Here is a 20,270-nt window from a genome sequence, read left to right as displayed (position 1 = left end):
CCCAAATTGCATAATCGAAAGCCGATTTGGGCATCCTCAACTGCTTTCCGTCGCGGGGACGATCAAAGTTCAACGGGGGCGTGTCGGCAGTGTACCGTAGGCGGGACGGGGTGTGGTTAACAGATGGACGTCCTTGGCTGATAATGGATGGTTAAATATTATCTCAGCTAGAGTAGGTAGCAGATAAACATGTCCTGCTGTAGTATGTGCAGCCCTGAGTCACTCCTTATGTGGGTGAGTGAGACTAACAAGTTAGTTACTTCTTACATTAAAGGCCCGGGTTGAAGATCCAAGCTTTCACCTGTTTCCTGAAGTAGAGATAGTCCTTGTGTTAAGCAGAGCCTTTCAGGTAGTGCATTTGCAATGTGATATCAGAAATTATAAGCAGATGGGTTTGTTTTGAAGTGTCATCTGGTCCCCCTTCCTTCAGCAGGCCAGGGTTGACCTTGTTTAGCTTGTCAGATTCAATGTGGGCCAAGGTATTCAGACTAACAGTCTTGTCCTTACTTCACTCACCAGTTTCTCCAGCTCCTTCCTAGTAGCAGCTACTCAAGCTGTCTTAACGGTAGTGGTCAAACAAAAGTGCAGCAGCTCCAATACTTTTATAGGTAAAAGGCCTTATTTCACAAAGGCTTAGTCACACAGTCTTATTCTTGTTCCAGCTTCATCACCACATGACAGGTCCCAACTTCAGCTTTCTACATTCATTTCATTTCCTCAACATAGTTCAAGTCCCCATTCCATGGAGATTTAACCACAGTTCAAACTTTCTCTGCACTACCCTCTGTCCTCAGGTAGTTTGCTGGCTATTTCCACTTTCACAGTCATTCATTCATCAACATAGTTCAAGTCCCCTCCTCAGGGAGATTTAACCACAGCTCAACCTTTCTCGGCACTACCTTCTGTCTTCAGGTAGTTTGTTGGCTAGCTTCCTCCACAAGTTCCTCCCAAACTGCACCAACTTCACATCCCCGATCTTAAATAGTTGAGGCAACACTGTAGCAATGAAACCTTTTACCTTACCAGCTGGAGTCTGTGCTAACACCGAAACTTTCATGCTCTCCTCCCCTACCTCCTCATCTGCTTCCATTTTATCCCATTCCATAGCCTCCTCCCCACAGGGTTCCCTCAGCTGCTCCCCATCTCCTTGATCAGAAACCATTTCCCAATCATCTCCCTCCCCCTCTATTTCCTGAGAGTCCTGTATTGGAACTGGTGGGTTCTGGGGATGGTAGTTCCTACCCTTAGTTAGTAGTCTGACCGGCCTTTTGGCCACTAGGGGGCGAATTCTCTATAAGGAACCTGTGGGTGAAATTTGCTCTTCCTCAAGAGCACAGTTTTCTCTGGCCTCTGCCTTAGCCCTCCTTGAAGCAGGCTCCTCTCAAACCCCTCACAGAAGTTAGTAAGTGAAAAGGCCAATAATGAATGACTACACTAACAGGGGTTACCTTGTCAAGACCATGGTTGGATGCTCCAGTCTACTAAATGTTAAACTCTTTCTCATAGGACTTTGATGACTTCTCTGCTTTCCTAACTGCTCTGTTGTGTAGCTGGTTGATGGAATGGACTCTGGCTCTAACAGTAAAGGGAATTCAAGAGTCCTCTATCAGCACTTGCAGGAAGAATAATGAAATCAGGGCAACTTCCAACAAACGACAGATGGAATCACAACCATATTGGCAAAATACAAGTGGGTCTGCAGAAATAATATTAGAAGTACTAAATATGTAAGCAAAGGAGGTTGCATTCTAGAGATGAATGCATAACTGTGTATGTGGTATTGACAAAGCAATTTTACCTTCTGAACCATGGGATGATTTTCCAAAGGTTGCTGAGCATAGATACAGTCCAGCTTTCAAAGAAGGCATGGAGAGTTTTTCCAGAACAAATTGTTCACCTACCAAGAAGGGCTTTAAACCATCACTGAGGATAGATAGGACAATGCCTTCAGGCCAAAAAAAAAAGCCTTTAGAAACTAAAATATTGAACAGTTCTAGGGGAAAATGGGAAAAAATGATAACATATGGAAAGCAATTGAGATTATTTTATGTATAAATAGGTATTTAGAAATCTGTTATTTATCTGCGGAAATCCACACCATGCAGAGGTTTCAAGGAGACATGGATAGGTTGTGGTTTCCCCATTTTACAAGAAGAATGCACGTGGAAAGATACCAAAAATGTTATATAATATGTCAGCTTTTAAAATGTGTATTTCTTTTTTTTTTTTTTAGCAACTATCAACCTTTTTTGTCTGCTTTACACCTACCATGAAGCATGAAGAAATGTCAGCTTGAAAGAGCAGGTACAAAGGCTATGGAATAGCATTCCCCCAACTCTCAACACCCTCCTAACATCATCACTCCTGACCTTGAACTCTCCCAGATCCTCCAAACTAGCTCAGCATTCCTCAAATCTTCTGAACAACCCCCCCCCCCCCATGAGTTCAGCACCCCCCGAAACTTCTCAAACCTATCAAGAACCCCTGACCTCCCTTTCAGGTATGAACCCCTACCCTACCCCCTAATCCATTCCTAGCACTAGTAGTCTAGTGCGAAGAAGGAATGATTCACAGTCACTAATGTTCTGTTGGACTCCTAGGTGCACCCCTTCCCTTTGAGAACTGATGTGCAGTTCATGGAGAAAGGAACATTTGGATTCTGCAACAATCCACTGATAATTGCCGTACAATAGTTATATGATCACGTAAAAGAGTCTTTTAACATAAGTAGCATAATCAGATGCAGCCATCACATATAATCATTTTAATATGGCCAAATATATTGTTAGTGCTGTAAAAGAATACAGTTTGCAGTAATTAGCTTCAGCATGTCAAAGTATCTGTTTGGAATTGTATCTCACCTGGTTAGCCCACACAAATCCATTGAATATTGGCCAATGTTAAATACAGAATTTTTGTGTTTGACGTTCTGTTAATGAATAATGCAACTTTGTCTTTTGACTGTCCCAGGGGGCAAAGGCAGCTTACTTACATTCAACAAATATCTTGCTCAGTTAAAAGGCAGACAGCATGATTCTAGGTACCTAGTGGCCTTTAATTGGATCTTCTCTTTATAGCCTAGTCTTTCATCACTGAAATGACAATTTGCAAAAGAAAATGGAGTTAATTATCATATGCTCTCTTGTTTATAACATATCATCTCTTGAATCGCGAACATTTCTTGACTTGAACCTCCTAAACAAAAAATAGAAGACAACTTTGCATCATTTTATTGTAACTTTAGAGATAACAAATTGACTGATCAATTGATTACTTTAAATTGTGGTGCCTTATAGAATAACAATTTTAATAGGACTTCATGCTGTTCCTTGTATTCATATTAAATTATATTTCTAAGCAGAGAAGGTAACTTGTCTTTCATCTCGGGAACCCTGCTGCCATATATATATGACATTTGCAGGAGGTAAATAGCTCACAGTGAGGAAGAAACTAACAGGCATAACAGATGAGGGAAAATGCTTTTAATTTACAATGAGAACGTACTATATCTGAACAGCATGAATGGCCATGAAAATGCTGTCAAATACAGCAAAGATTAAATCCAAAAAGTAATGAAATATTAATTTATTTACAAGCAGCCCTTTACTACATTTTCTTATCTGCTGTAATTTAGCCTGTTTGCCAGACATTAAGAGAATGATTTATGAAGGTAAAAAGGTTTTTACCTGTGTTAGCTGACTTTATAAAATTGTCCTTCTCAACATGGTAAAAGTATATTCCTTTTTTCTATTATTACGTGTAGGAGCAATTCTGATATTTTTAGAAACAGGAAAGCTAACTACAACAAACCCACTTATTTTACTGTCACGGCTCAAAATATTTTAATGCCCTATTTTTAAACCCTGTCTAGAATTTCTCATACCAATCTTGCTTTTAAAGAGTTCAAAGCCGCTTTTGGATTGGAGATCTGAGCTTTAATTCACATTTACTGCTTCTCCCTTAAACTGAGTTAACCCATATGTATGTTCTGTATTTTCATGAACTTCCTAAAGGCACATCTTACATGCAGACTAGCCATACACTTTATGGAAGTAACTAAAGTGTCTTTTAAGGCTATTTTATAAAGACAGGCAAGTGGGAACATTTACACCTCCCTTTAAGTACGTGAATAGATTAGCCTATTTTTTATGATCTACAACGATAATATTCTCCCACTCCCAGCAGTGGGCTGAACTAACTCCAGATATAACTGGAGTTAACTATAGTTACATGATGCAAGGTTCCACATTAGGAGTCACCGACCAGGAAAGGGATCTAGGTGTCATCGTTGATGATACATTGAAAACCTCTGCTCAGTGTGTGGCGGCGGCTAAGAAAGCAAATAGAATGTTAGGTATTATTAGGAAAGGAATGGAAAGCAAAAATGAGGAAGTGTGTAATGCCTTTGTATCGCTCCATGGTGCGACTACACCTCGAATATTGTGTGCAATTCTGATCACTGCATCTCAAAAAAGATATAATGGAATTAGAGAAGGTACAGATAAGGGTGACAGAAATGATAAAGGGGATGGGACGACTTCCCTATGAGGAAAGGCTAAAGCAGCTAGGGTTCTTCATTTTGGAGAAAAGATAACTGAGGGAGATATGATAGAGGTCTATAAAATAATGAGTGGAGGGGAACAGGTAGACATGAATCACTTTTTTACTCTTTCCAAAAATAATAGGACTAGGGGGCTTGCAATGTAGCTACAAAGTATTAAATTTAAAACAAATGTGAGAAAATATTTCTTCACTCAATGTGTAATTAAACTCTGGAATTCATTGCCAGAGAATGTGGTAAAAGCAGTTAGTTTAGCAGGGCTTAAAAAAGGTTTGAACACCTTCCTAAAAGAAAAGTCCATAAGCCACTGCTAAGATGGACTTGGGGAAAATCCACTGCTTATTTCTAGGATAAGCAGCATAAAATGTATTGTACTGTTTTGGAATCTTGCCAGATACTTGTAACCTGGATTGGCCACTGTTGGAAACAGGATACTGGGCTTGATGGACCTTCAGTCTGTCCCAATATGGCAATTCTTATGTTCTTATGTACATGTGTACATCACAACTCTGCCTCTTCCCCCCCCCCCCCCCAAACCATCCCCTTGGAAAGCCTATGCACAAAGGGGGGGATTCTTTAAGTGGTGTCCAAAGTTAAGTGCTGGGACAATCTAATCAGCACAGGCAAACAGGACAAATAGGGATAAGGGAATTACTCAAGGTGGGAATGATACAACAGACACGGGTACTGAACAAGTGAATAGGGGTTAGGAGTTAAAAGCAGCTTCAAAAAGGTGGGCTTTTAGCCAAGATATGAAGATAGCCAGAGATTCAGCTTGATATATTGACTCTGGAAGTCTATTCCAGGCATATGATGCAGCAAGATAAAAGGAATGTAGTTTGGAGTTAGCAGTGGAGGAGAAGGGTACAGATAAGAAGATTTACCCAATGAACGGAGTTCCCAGGGAGGAGTGTAGGAAGAAATAAGAATGGAGAGGTACTGAGGAGCTGCAGAGTGAATGTACTTGTAAATCAGTAAGAGGAGTTTGAACTGTGTGCAAACACAGATAAGGAGCCAATAAAGTGACTTGAGGAGAGGGCTAATATGAGCATAATGACACTGGCAGAATATAAGTCATGCAGCAGAACTTTGAACAGATTGAAGGGGAGAGAGATGACTTGGAGACTGTGAGAAACAAGTTGCAGTAGTCTAAGCAAGAGGTGATAAGAGTGTGGATAAGGGTTTTGGTAGTGTGCTAAGAAAAGAAGGGACAAATTTTGGTGAAATTATGGAGAAAGAAATGACAGGTTTTAGCAGTCTGTTGGATATGTGCAGAGAAAGAGAGAGAGGAGTGAGATGACCCCAAGGTTACAAGCTGATGAGACAGGAACGATGAGACTGTTATCCACAGAGCTAGAGAATGGGGGAAGAGGAGAGGTGGGTTTAACGGGAAAGATAAGAAGTTCAGTCATGGTCAACAGAACTTGAACGCCATTCTGTAGTATTAGAGGTGGGTTTGCTAGCCATTGGACCACAGTACATCAACAGTGTTTAAGCTTGCTATTGATAAGACACCTCAGCACAGTAGGGATTGTCTGGCCAGCTGTGACCTGGAATCCCCCTCCCCTCAAAGAGAGAGCCACACCCAACTCTTCCCATAAACTAAGACAAATGTCTATGTTGGATTATTCTGAAGACATGAAAAGTATGGTTGGCCAAAAAGTAAATATATAAGAAGCCCAAGCTTCAGTGGGACTAGAACCCTACTTTGTAGCATCAGAGTTCAGTGTGCTTGCCTTTAGACCACACTACATAGAGAGTGTTTAGGTTTGTTATTGATGAGAAACATCTAAGTACAGTAGGGATTGTCTAACCAGCTGGGACCTGGAAGCCCCCAAATTGAGCGCAACACTCAGTTCTTCCCATTAACCGAGACCAAAATCTATGTTGGATTGTTCTGAGGAACTGAAAAGCATGGTAGGCCAAAATGTTAATATATCAGAACCCCAAGTTACAGGAATAGGTTAGTCCATAGGAACAGTAGTCTGTTCAGTCCAAGGCACCATAAATAGAATAGCGCCTAAAGTCTGTCCAGGAGACATCCAAATTTCCACGTGAAGCACCAAATTCTATAACCATGCTCATAGAATTTAGGAATGCCCATGTCACATCCCTCAGAATGCCCCTTTTTCAGATGTGTGTGGTAGAATTTACACGGACTAGCTTATAGAATACGCTTAGCGAGTAGTGCATGTAAATACTAATTAGTCCCAATTAGTGCTGATAATTGCTTGTTAACATCCAATTATCGGCAATGATTGACTAGTTAACCAATTAAGTTATCTGCATTATATGGAATGCGCTTGGATTTGTGCACACAAATTTAGTCACACTATATAGAATCTGAGGGTTAATGCTTTATAAAAGAGCTTGATTCAGTGTCTTCAGTATACATATATTTACTAAGTCCCTTAATGTGATAGTCATCTCATAGCAAATAAGGTTCCAATCAAACAATTCCAATAATTTATTCTCTTCCAATTCAATATACTGATGTGTCATTTAAAAAAAATATCTGAATCATTCTATTTCTCTTGGGCAGAACTGCAAATGAACTGGAACAGTTTAGAAAAGCAAATGAACAGCTTTGATATTATTTTAATAACCTCCCTGTCATATTAATATAATTAGATTTTCTGTTATAGGAAATGATCGGGCAGAATTTAAGCTTGATTCCTAACCACATTACCCCAGTCTTCAAGATCTTCCCATTGTCACTACTGATTCTGCCAAATCCATGCCACTAAGAAGACATAACAAAGGCATGAAAATAGAAGTGGTGGGATACTATTGCCAGATACTGGGCAAACATGATGGCAAGCTAGGACTATGAAGCAGACAAAGGTAGCCACAGATTAGTCAGTTGGGAAAGCCAGACCAAGATAATCCGTCTCCAGTACTGACTTGAATTTGGTATAAGAAGTTTCTGTATGAATGTAGAGTGGGAGGCCATTCCATAGTTGGGGACAGCCACGTTAAAGGTCCTTTTACCAAGCCGTGCTAAAGAGTGGCCAGCACCGGTATCAGCATGTGGGTTTTTTCCGTGACTGTGGCCACTTTTATCATGGCAGTAAAATGGCCGCCATGCCATATTTTTTTTTTGTAGTGGCCAATGCTAATTTCCCCATTACAACATGGTCATTACCATGGAAGCCCTTACCACCACATATTTAGGAGGTGGTAAGGGATCCCGTGCTACTCCCATTCTAATTGGGTAGCATGCGGTAATGTGCCTGTGCTACCTGATTAGCACAGGCATCCCTACTCTCCGCCCATGGGCATGCCTCCTACATGGGATTAGCCTGCACTGAGTTGGAAACTACTGCAGGACACCTCAGCATGTCCCATGGTAGTGCCATTTTAGCCACAGTAGGCCTGTGTTAGGCCTACCACACCTTAGTAAAAGAGCCCCTAAAAACAAACTTGGCAAAATTCATCTAAGAGGACCTGAAGGTGGAAGAGAGTGATTAAGAGATTATGTTAAGTAGAGCAGAGAGTTCAAGATGCTGTATAGAGAATTAAAAGGTTGAAGAGAAATTTAGGGTAGCTAGAGTAGAATGGTTGGTGAGCTATAGGGAGGATGCTGAAGGACATGCAATAGGTGATGGGGAGCCAATGTACAGTAATCAAAAGTGGAATACTCTGTCCTACTGTTTGGCATCATGAAGCTGAATTCTGGATATTGGATACATTGAGTTGAATGTGAGATAAATCAGGGAACAAAGAGTTACAGTAAAGGCATAATCCCATTATTTTTAATTATCAAAGTTCTAGGAAAAATCACAAAAAAATTATTTCAATCTCCCTACTTTTTTCTTTCACAAAAGAAATGTGTTTCCTCTGATTCCCCCCTCCTAGAAAAAGCCACCCATTCTTCTGAATATTTAACTGCAAAGTACCTTCAGTAAAAACAGCCAAATTTTAAAAATGCATGCTGAAGTTTAGTCATACCTATCGTGATATTGCTTAGCTTCCAGTGAACAATTGAACTGTTGCTTCCCAGCTACTACCAAAAACAGTTATTAAGAAATGATGTGACCAAAAGACTTCCTGGTGCAAGGAAGAGCCACCACTCAGTTAGTCTTTACCCACTCATGTAAAAAAGCAGGTTGAACACATGCCATTTTACTTGTATATGTGATGAAAGGTAATATGCTGTATCAACAATAAACATACTACCCTGCCATTTGTGGAGAAACATTTTCAAAGGGACATCCATTTCAGAATAGGGATGTCCATGTCAGAATGTCCCAAATGGATGTCCATCTCAAATGAATGTTTGAACAGGAAATACATCAAGATTTCCTGTTCAAAAATACATGAGATGGACATCCATGTGCTAGAGACATCCAGCATGAACAGCCATTTTATAAACTGGAACGTCCAAATTATGAACAGGGGAAAAAAAGAAACATAGACATCAGTATTGCAGCATTCTTAGAAAATAGTCACACTGATGTCCATACAGACCAGACGGACAGCCTAGGGTTCGTGTAGTGGACTGTAAACCAAGGGACCCAGGTTCAAATCTCATTTTAATTCTTTTATTTTGTAATTGTGAGCCCTCTGGAACAGAAAAATACTTAGAGGGGCATAATCGAACGTGGCCCCCAAGTTTTCCTGAGGGCATCCTCACAGGACGTTCTCGTGAAGGGGTGGGGAAACCCATATTATCGAAACAAGATGGGCATCCATCTTTCGTTTTGATAATATGGTTGGAGACGCCCAAATCTCCACATTTAGGTTGACCTTAGAGATGGTCGTCCTTAGAGATGGTCATCTCCGATTTTCGGCGCTAATGGAAACCGAGGATGCCCATCTCAGAAACGATCAAATCCAAGCCATTTGGTTATGGGAGGAGTCAGCATTCGTAGTGCACTGGTCCCCCTGACATGCCAGGACAACAACTGGGCACCCTAGGGGGCACTGCAGTGGACTTCACAAATTGATCCCAGGTGCATAGCTCCCTTACCTTGTGTGCTGAGCCCCCCAAAACCCACTCCCCACAACTGTACAACACTACCATAGCCCTAACGGGTGAAGGGGGGCACCTACATGTCGGTATAGTAGGTTTATGGTGGGTTTTGAAGGGCTCATGTTTACCATCACAAGTGTAATAGGTAGGGGGGATGGGCCTGGGTCCGCCTGCCTGAAGTGCACTGCACCCACTAAAACTGCTCCAGGGACCTGCATACTGCTGTCAAGGAGCTGGGTATGACATTTGAGGCTGGCATAGAGGCTGGCAAAAAATATTTTTAAATTTTTTTTTAGGGTGGGAGGGGGTTAGTGACCACTGGGGAAGTAACGGGAGGTCATCCCCGATTTCCTTTGTTGGTCATCTGGTCAGTTTGGGCAGCTTTTTGAGGCTTGGTCACAAGAAAAAATGGACCAAGTAAAGTCGGCCAAGTCCTCATCAGGGACGCCCTTCTTTTTTCCATTATTGGCCGAGGACGCCCATGTGTTAATCACGCCCCAGTCCCGCCTTCGCTATGCTTCAGACACGCCCCCAAGGAACTTTGGTCGTCCCCGCAACGGAAAGCAGTTGAGGGCACCCAAAATCGACTTTCGATTATGCCGATTTGGGCAACCCTGGGAGAAGGACGCCCATCTTCCGATTTGTGTCAAAAGATGAGCGTCCTTCTCTTTCGAAAATGAGCCTGTTACTGTACCTGAATATACAGCATTTCAATAGCCTTCAGGTTTGCAAGTGGCTTATATATTTAGGTACAGTAATTATTTTTCTGTTCATGGAGGGCTCACAATAAAAAAAAATAACTGAGTTAAAGTAGGATTTGAGCCTGGGTCCCTTGGTTTATAGCTTATAACCACTAGACTTGTGATTTGTTTTGTAAAGAATGCCCATAATACCTGAAGCCTGGTATCCCTTTTCAGTTCCACTTTCTGGGGAGAGGGAGTGAGATCAGCAACCACTGGGAGATTAAGCAGATGTCATGCCTTAATCCCTCCAGTGGACAACTCCTCAATCAGAGCACTGTTTTGTACTCTGGATGTTCCAGAACAGGTCTAAATAAGGATGCCCTTCATTTTAGACTTGGACATTTCTTCCCTTTCGGTAATCTCTATTGGATGTCCTGATTTTGGGCCCTCCCAAGTCCTGCCCATAATAAGCCCACAGTATGCCCCCTTGCTATTTGGACAATGGGCAGTGTTGGACATTCAAATCTTGTCTTTGCAAAATTAGGATTTGGACATTTCAAGCACATGGGCATCCATTTGAGCATTTTGGGATGTCCATATGCTTTGAAAATAAGCACCACAGTCTTTTGGAAGTACTATTGCAACACAATAATGATGTTAAAAGAAAAGCAATGCAAATCTATTATTTTCAGTTCATCCTCAATTATGAGTAGCAGGAGTACAATATATCCATGAATTTCATTCCACTGTGTTAATTGCTTCTGATACTAATGATGGTGACATTTCTGTTGAGAGACCATCTTCAGTACTAATGCTGTAAATAATGTGGGACTGAATCCACGTTACTAACATCTTACAATAGAAAACATTGATTATGGATGGAGTTAATTGTTATATTTAATTAGAGCTATGAATGCACTTCTACTCAGTATAAAATACAGCCATTTAAGGACAGCCTATATTGCCTTTTGTATGTTTTTTCTAAAGAACAATGAGTTCTGATTATTGATCCTTCTATTTTGCATTCATCTGACAAATTCCTCTATTAATAACGTCTCAGCTCATCTTGCCACATTTATCTTGCAGAGAAATCTGACAATAGTCCTTCAGAAACCCTATTATTAATATTAACATGAATAATTTTAATTATATGTATCATAGAAAGGAAATGCATTATTTTGTTTCCATTAAAGAAAGGGTCTGCTGGACTAGGCTGATGGCTTAGTGGCAGTGCTATACGGATTGAAATAGAAGATATCTGAGTTGGTCTTCTCAGCCTGCTTTTAGTCCCTTTGGATAATCCAGGAGAGGTTGGAGGACAGATGAAAAAGGAGCCTTATTCATTACACACATATCTAGGCAATAGCACAGCAGGCCTAAGTTTGGCTGTTCATATTCCCCTCTCCTGCTACTTTAAAAAGTTAAAGTAAGGGGCTGATGGCACCCCTTATTATTTCCACTGCATAGTTTAAATCAAGCTGGGGTGAATCTCCTCCCCCCAGCATTCTCTCTCCCTCCTATGGATCTGATAAAGTAAAACAGGAGGCTTTCAATCCCCTTTGGAATCCCTTTCCCTCCCAAAGAACTTCAAAAGTTGAGCGGGGTGACTGATAGGTTATCTGTGATACCCTGCCCCTCCACTCATATGAAAAATATTACGCTTCCTAGTCCTACCACCTGCATCCTTTACAATCTCACAAAATTAATGCCCCAATCCAAACCAGCAGAAGGACTCTTTTGAACCTTTTTTTTTAATTCCGCTGTATCTTTTTTGAGATATGGTGATCAGAATTGAATGCTATACTGAAGGTGAGGTTGCACCATGGAGTGTACCAGAGGCATTATAATATTCTTGGTCTTATTTTGCATCCCTTTCCTAATACTTTCCAGCATCCTGTTTGCTTTTTTGGCCACTGCCTCACACTAGGCAGAACATTTCAGAGAATTGTATACAATGACACCTCAATCTGTTTGCTTTTTTGTCTGCCGCCACACAGTGGGCAGAAGATTTCAGGATATCATCTACAATGAAACCTAGATCTTTTTCTTGGGTGCTGACCCCCAAGTTGGACCCTAGCTTCAGGTAACTATGATTCAGATTATTCCCAATGTGCATCACTTTGCATTTGTCCACATTAAATTTCATCTGCTATTTTGGTGCCCAGTTTTCCAGTTTCCTAAGGTCTGCCTGCAATTTTTCACAATCTCCATTCTTTTTGAAAACTTTAAAAATGTTTGTGTCATCTGCACATTAATCACCTCACTTGCCATTCCGATTTCCATATCACTTATAAATATGTTAAATAGCACTGATCCCAGTACAGATCCCTGCAACATTCCACTATTCATCCTCCTCCATTGAGAAAAATGGCCATTTAACCCTTGCCTGGCACTGACATCAGGCTTACCTATCTGTAATTTCCTGGATCACCCTTGGAACACTTTGTAAAAATTGGCATTACATTGACGACCTTCCAATCTTCAAGTACTACGGATGATCTTAATGACAGGTTGTACAGATCACTAACAGCAGATCAGTAATTTCATGTTTGAGTTCTTTCATTACCCTGGAGTATATACAATCCGATCCAGGTGATTTATTACTCTTTAACTTGCCAATTTGACTCAGTACATCTTCCAGGTTCACCCAGATTTCTTTCAGTTCCTCTGCATCATCACCTTTGAAAACTATTTCCGGTACAGGACTAGATTCAGTAAATGGCCGAAAAAATGGTGCCAAAAAAATTCCACATAAGCGCTATTCTATAAACAGAGTTGTGCGCCATTTATAGAATAGCACTTAGAGCAAATTTGAACATAACAACGTAAGAATAGCCATACTGGGTCACACCAATGGTCCATCTAGCCCAGTATGCATCTTCTGTAAAAACGAAAGCAAAGAATTCATTCAATCTCTCCACTATGACCTTGTCTTTCCTGGCATCCGTTTTGCTCCTTCATGATCTAACAGTCCCATGTATACCTTCACAGGCATTAGGATTTACACTAGCGTAAATCATGGTGCGTACATTTGGTGTGAATCCCTGGTATTCAGTATTGCTGTGTGCATCTTTAATGAATGCCCATAACCTGCCCATGCCCCTCCCATGTCCACACTTCATTTTGAGTTGTACGCTATAAGGTTTGTGTGCAGATCTTAAGAGACTAGCATGTAGCAATATGCACGCACAAAACCAAATTGTTGCCAATTAACATTAATAATTGATTGTTAGCACCCAATTATTGACATTAATTGACTCGTTAACCAATTTAGTTGCACGCATATCTCAGGATAACATGCTATTTTTGCATGCATAAATTTGCACGACATTTATAGAATCTGGGGGCTAGTGCATTTGTAAGTTATAGAATACCAACACTTTTGCACATGACTGTTACACTTGTGTACATAAGTGCTAGTTGGGCATTAAGCAGTATTCTGTAACTTTAGCACGCGACTTGATTACCCCAAGATTCTATATAAGGCAACTAGAGCTACACATGCAAATTTTGCAGTGCAGCCAAATTACGCTTAATTATTTAACAAGCCAATCGGTGCTGATAATTGATCGGCATGAATTGGCACTAACTAGAATTTACACACACAGCTTTCTAAGCCTAGTCTGTAAAGTGATGCACATAAATTCTAATGAGTGGATCTCAAATGGGGTGTGGTCATGGGAGGGTCATGGGCATTCCTAGAAATTACATACACTGTTATACAATATGCCTGATCTGCACCTAAAATAAGTGTGGGCAATTACACTAGGTTTTAGTTGGCATAAATGGTAATGCCTAAATTTAGTCTCGGGTCCAGACACTACTCATATTCTATAAATCGCGCCTAACATTATGCGCAGGTTAAAGAATAGCATTAAGCGCATTTTTCCACGCCAATTTTTTCAGTGCCATATATAGAGTCTAGTCCTATGTATGTAAATGCAAGGAAGCATTCACAGGGGAAGGAGCATAGGCAGGACATGGACATCTCCAACATTTATTTGCATAACTTACAGAATATTGTATGATACAGTATGTGCTAAAATGCCACATTTAAGAGTGCTCATGTAAATCTGCTATTGACATGATCTATGAGGGTCTGCCTAAGCATAGGCAGTAGATGCCAACTTACACATATTCTATGAACAGAATCTGGCAGTCAGATTTGCTGTTAATTTATTTTTATTGTAGTATTGGGAATTATTAACCACCCTTTATGAAGAGATCCAACCAAGGCGGTATACAGCAGATGCAGGTTTAACATAAAACTTACAATTTTGTTAACAGAATAACAACAGTACAATGAACAAGTATACCCCAACCCTATCAACGAAAGAGGAAAACTTGAAAGAAGTAAATTGAGACTTAATAATAGGATACCATGAAACAGGATCAAACATATACATACTTAACAGCACTGAAATTCAGATAACAGATATAATATGATGTAACCATAGTAGTGATGGACTATCTAATAAGCACACAATAGAACATTCAAATACATTGCTATGATACTAATGCTTTTATACAATACAGCTACCATATAGCTGAGGGGGCCAAGTGCAGATATATAGATGGGGACAAGATGCGTGGTACAGAGTCAGTTGGGATAAATAAATGGGTGGCTAAACTAATGGCGAGTTCTTGTATAGTTAAGCAAGAGATAAGGAACTGGTCTAAGTTACAGTGTGTGTAGCAAGCTAGTCAGGTGCAGAATGGGTGTATAGTCAGTGACCCTATGTATTAAAGGCTTGGAGAAGAGCCAGGCTTTTATCTGTTTCCTGAAGTAGAGATAGTCTCAAGTTAAATGCAGCCACCTCTGGGAGTAAATTCCAAAGGTGTGGGCTATTCCTGAGAAGGCTCACTGGCGGGTATCACACCGTACAATTTCCTTTTGATAAGGGGGACAGATGGTGATGCTCCTTGAGAGCATCTTAGAGGTCTCAAGATGTGTAGAGGGCTAACATATTATAGACTATGGCCCATTTTTATCTGAGGTCTTGAAAATCAAACATAGAGTTTTAAATTTAGCCCTAAAAGGTTACTGGTAGCCATTGTAGTTTTTGCAGGAAGGGTATGATGTGGTCACACCATTTGCAGCCTTATATCAGTCATACTGCAGCATTCTGAATTAGTTGGAGCTGAAACAAACTATTTTTGGTTTGACCAGTGTACAGGGCATTACAGTAGTCTAGTCATGATGTTATCATGGCATGGACCACTGTGGCCAGATTAATCTTTTCAGTATATGGAGAGAGATTTCATAGCTGCCATAGGTGATAGAGACAATTGAAAGGAGATGAGTTTTAAGAGAGGACTTGAATTTGGTGTAGGAGGATTCAAAGCGAACATGGAAGGGGAGAGTGTTCCAGAGTCTGGGGCCTACATACTGTAGCTATGAACTGATGCATGTACAGAGTCCAGACGGATGACAGAAGGAGGGGGAAGTTGTAGCAAACCATCATTTGTGGAACTGAGTGAACGAGAGGGTGTGTAGGAGATGAAGAGGTAGGAAAGGTAGTCCGGAGCAGCTGGAAGGCGGGGTTTGAACACCAAAATGCGAGTTTAAATTGAATGCATGCAGAAAGTGGCAAGCAATGTTCTTGGTAAAACAGACGGGAGATATGGTCAAAAAGTTTTGGATGATGAAGAAGGCAAACTGATGTAGATTGCACTAATTGAAGACGTTTTAAAGAGTAAAGTGGTAAACCTGCATACATGGGCCCTTTTACAAAGCAGAGGTAAGCCCAACGTGGGCTTATTGTATGCCAATTTGGAGCTACCGCTGGCCCAACATGGACACTGGTGGCAGTTCTAGCCCCAGCGTGCGCTATTTCCCATGCTGGGGAAAATAGAGCTCAATTTCTTTTGCACGGCAGTTACCCAGCAGTAATCGCACAGCGCTGTGTGCTTCCCAGTTACTGCTGGGTTAGCACAGGAGCCCTTACTGCCACCTCAGTGGGTGCCGGTAAATGCTCCCCCCCCCCTCACATGGCCATGCGGTAAGTGCAATCTTATCACATGGCCATGGCTATTTTCAGCCTTTTTTTTTACCCGCTGCTTTTTACTAACGCTTAGCATGCACTAAATACTGCACGTCCTATTTTGTCCCTATGGGCCATATGGCACTTAGTGCATGCTAATATTTCTAAGCTTTAGTAAAAGGACCCCTAAATGAATTTCTCAAGATAAGAAAGTGGAACTTGAACCAGGTTTTCATTGTCGTCTGCCTATTACTCTAACCATTAGGCTACTCCTCCATTCTTTTTTCTTGGAAGCTGGAAGTCATACATTGCTAGAAAGAGCGTGATGACACTAAACATTTACAAGAGCTATTCTCAGGATACGCATGGCAATTCAAGACCACCAGCCTACACCCTATAAAAGCCTTCACAAATGAGTTCCGTTTATGGATTATGCATGCAAGAAGGTTGATGATCTTAAGAAACACTGCCCCGATAGTTATTAACAGTTTTTTGTATCCAAGCTGCAAGGCATGCTTTAGACCTGATTTCTACGTGCTGCTTGTTGCAGCAGTGAAAGATCCATCTACACATGTACGTAGGTCCAAGGCAAATAAACATGTGTTTGACCTTTGGAAGTATTGATCCTTTTTCAATGCTGGCATAATTCATTAGCAAAAATTGTTGGTAGAAGGAAAATGGCAAAATTCTTTACTTTTATCTTTAATTTATCTACTGGATTATATCTGCAGTGCTGAATGTAGAGGTGGGTTGCATTTAAAATCTAATGAGATGCTCTAGGGACTAATTTTTCTCATTAAAAATCTAAAAAAGTAGAGTAAAATACATGGCTGCATCTCTGATTAAAACTGCTTTGCTTTGTTGTTCCACAATAAGTTGAAAGGCTTTATGTTAAAAAACAAAAAACTGTTGAATTAATCTTAGAAATATATATATTTTTCTAGGTGAAGAATTATGTGGAAAATTTGTTTCATTGCATTTTTCATGGAAAAGATCCTGATAGTCAGTAGTTTGATGAAATTGTTCATATTATTTTGTGACCCATTGAATTATGCGAAATGTGGTTGCTAGGTGATGTGAAAAGTCTGACACTTTTGTCTTGTCAACAGTTTTTTTATTTTATATGATTCTGTCAGGTGCTTCATTATCTTTTCTACTTCCCAAGTTGCGTTATTTTGATTGCATGTTTTCTTATTGCATTGCAGTTTTCATCGCAAATAAGCAGGCAGATAATATTTTAGTGCGACAAAGAGATACAACTCGGGAAAGTTTGAAGAGTTTTCTGCCGGGGATCTTGAAGGGAATGCAAAGAAGAGCTTTGCAGCTATGAAGAAGCCCGGCCGAGGTCTTTGAAAACACCGAACTCACTGTAAGTGTCACTGTAAATTAAAACATATAATCATACAATCATTTTTAAAAGTTGCTCTCTTGCTTTCTTATCTCCAAGATTACTTTAATCTTGAAGGATGATTATCAGAGGAGTTATTTCAAAGCTATTTTTATTCCATTGATAAATTCATGCGCAAACGCATATAAATCAATTCTGGTCAATATTTAAACACTGTGGTCAGCATTTCATTTAAAAGCCAGCCATTGCATTTAAATTTATAACCCAAATAAAGGGAAGGGGGGGGGGGGGGGGGATTTGATGTACTGCCTTTTTGTGGTTACAAAGTGGTTTACATATTATAATACAAGTACTTATTTTGTCCAGAGTCACAAGGAGCTGCAGTGGGAATCAAACCTGGTTGTCTGGCCACTACACTAATCACTAGGCTACTTCTCCACTTCAAATATTCAGTACCAAGTGATAGCTGGATATCGGCAGTGAAAATATGGGAATGGAGGTGACTGCAGCTGATATCCAGATAAAATCTGGATATATTAGGCCTGTTCTTTTTTGTCCTAAATTAGCTGGATAGTATCCACGTACAAGCACTAAATATCATTGGTCTCTGGATGGTTTCTGCAAGGTGCTTGTGACCTAGATTGACCACTGTTAGAAACAGGATACTGGGATAGATGGACATTGGTATGACCCTGTATGCTAATCTTAAGTAATAAGTACATAAAATTGCCATACTGGGAAAGACCAAAGGTCCATCAAGCAAGCCCAGCATCCTGTTTCCAACAGTGGCCAATCCAGGTACAAATACCGGCAAGATCCCCAAAAATGTACAAACATTTTATACTGCTTATCCAGAAATAGTGGATTTTCCCCAAGTCCATTTAATAACGGTCTATGGACTTTTCCTTTAGGAAGCCGTCCAAACCCTTTTTAAAACTCCGCTAAGCTAACCGCCTTACCACATTCTCTGGCAACGAATTCCAGCGTTTAATTACACGCTGAGTGAAGAAACATTTTCTCTGATTCGTTTTAAATTGCTACATTGTAGCTCACGCATGCCCCCTAGTCCTAGTATTTTTGGAAAGCGTGAACAGATGCTTCACTTCTACCCATCAATTCCACTCATTATTTTATAGACCTCTATCATATCTCCCCTCAGCTGCCATTCTCCAAGTGAAGAGCCTTAGCTGCTTTACCCTTTCATCATAGGGAAGTTGCCCATCGCTTTCTCATTTTCGTCCCCCTTCTCTGCACCTTTTCTAATTCCCACTATACTTCGTTTTGAAAATGTGGTGACCAGAATGAACATAATATTCAAGGTGTGGTCGCACCATGGAGCGATACAAAGGAATTATAACATCCTCATTTTTGTTTTCCATTCCTTTCCTATAATACCTAAACATCTATTTGTTTTCTTAGCCACAGCAGCACACTGAGCACAAGGTTTCAACATATCATCAACGATGACACCTAGATCCCTTTCTTGGTCTGTGACTCCTAACGTGGAACCTTGCATGACATAGCTATAATTCTGGTTCCTCTTTCCCACATCTTGCTCACATTAAACATCATCTGCATTTAGACGCCCAGTCTCCCCAGTCTCGTAAGGTCCCCTTGTATTTTTTCACAATCTTCCGCGATTATACGACTTTGAATAAACTTTGTGTCATCAGCAAATTAATTACCTCACTATTTACTCCATTCTAGGTCATTTATAAATAAGTTAAAAAGCAGCAGTCCCAGCACAGAGCCCTGGGTGAACCCCATAACTACCCTTCTCCATTGAGAATACTGACCATTTAGCCCTACTCTCTATTTTCTATTTTTTTCAAACAGTTTCAATCACAATAGAACACTACCTCCTATCCCATGACTCTCCAATTTCCTCTTGAGTCTTTCATGAGGTACTTTGTCAAAACCTTCTGAAACTCAGTTAAACAATATCAACTGTCTCACCCTTTATCCACAAGTTTCTCCACCCCTTCAAAGAAATGTATTGAGGCAAGATTTCCCTTCACTAATCCATGTTGACTTTGTCTCATTAATCCAGCTTTTGACTATGCTCTGTTAATTTTTTTCTTAATAATAGTCTCTATCATTTTGCCCGGGCACCGATGTCAGACTCACCGGTCTATAATTTCCAGGATCTCCTCTGGAATCTTTTTTAAAATTGGCGTTTCATTGAACACCCTCCAATCTTCTGGTACCACACTCGATTTTAAGGATAAATTACATAAGTTCTTATGAATCCCAGCTCTACCCCTAGACTGCCCCGGTTCTATCGATGTAGTGCCAGGATAATCTGTGATAACTTTCAGCAGCATTATCAAGGTAATACATCTTAAATTCTTTTCTGACTTTGGTCAGTGGAATATCAAGCCTATTATGTCTGTTTAAAGGAAATATTATATTATTTCCATATTCCAGTTCACATTTAACAACTTCTGGGCTATAGCCATTCAGGAAGCCCATTGATAAGAAACACAGCCTCAGGGATCTGTCCTGGGACCCTCTTCTTTTCTCCTTCTATACTTCATCCCTTGGTACTCTGATCTCATCCCATGGTTTTCAGTATCACCTTTAGCTGATGACTCCCAGATCTACCTCTCACACCAGAAGTTTTAGCAGGAATCCAGGCCAAAGTATCAGCCTGCCTGTCTGACATTGCTGCCTGGATGTCTCTCCACCATCTGGAACTAAACATGACCAAAATTGAGCT

The 20,270-nt window shown here is 40.4% G+C and overlaps 1 protein-coding gene across 1 annotated transcript in view; it reads left to right on the top strand.

Annotated features, from left to right (window-relative positions):
• Positions 1-2,276: 2,276 nt before the first annotated feature.
• F9 (coagulation factor IX) overlaps positions 2,277-20,270 on the top strand; it is a 69,816-nt gene continuing 51,822 nt past the window's right edge. The window contains 5 exon segments of the mRNA XM_030209892.1: positions 2,277-2,304; positions 17,409-17,447; positions 17,450-17,497; positions 17,500-17,543; positions 17,546-17,572. Coding sequence (XP_030065752.1) covers positions 2,277-2,304; positions 17,409-17,447; positions 17,450-17,497; positions 17,500-17,543; positions 17,546-17,572 — 186 coding nt within the window.

The sequence above is a fragment of the Microcaecilia unicolor genome, chromosome 7 (assembly GCF_901765095.1).
Source record: "Microcaecilia unicolor chromosome 7, aMicUni1.1, whole genome shotgun sequence".
Classification (NCBI taxonomy): Eukaryota; Metazoa; Chordata; class Amphibia; order Gymnophiona; family Siphonopidae; genus Microcaecilia; species Microcaecilia unicolor.
This window is presented reverse-complemented; position numbering and strand designations above follow the sequence as displayed.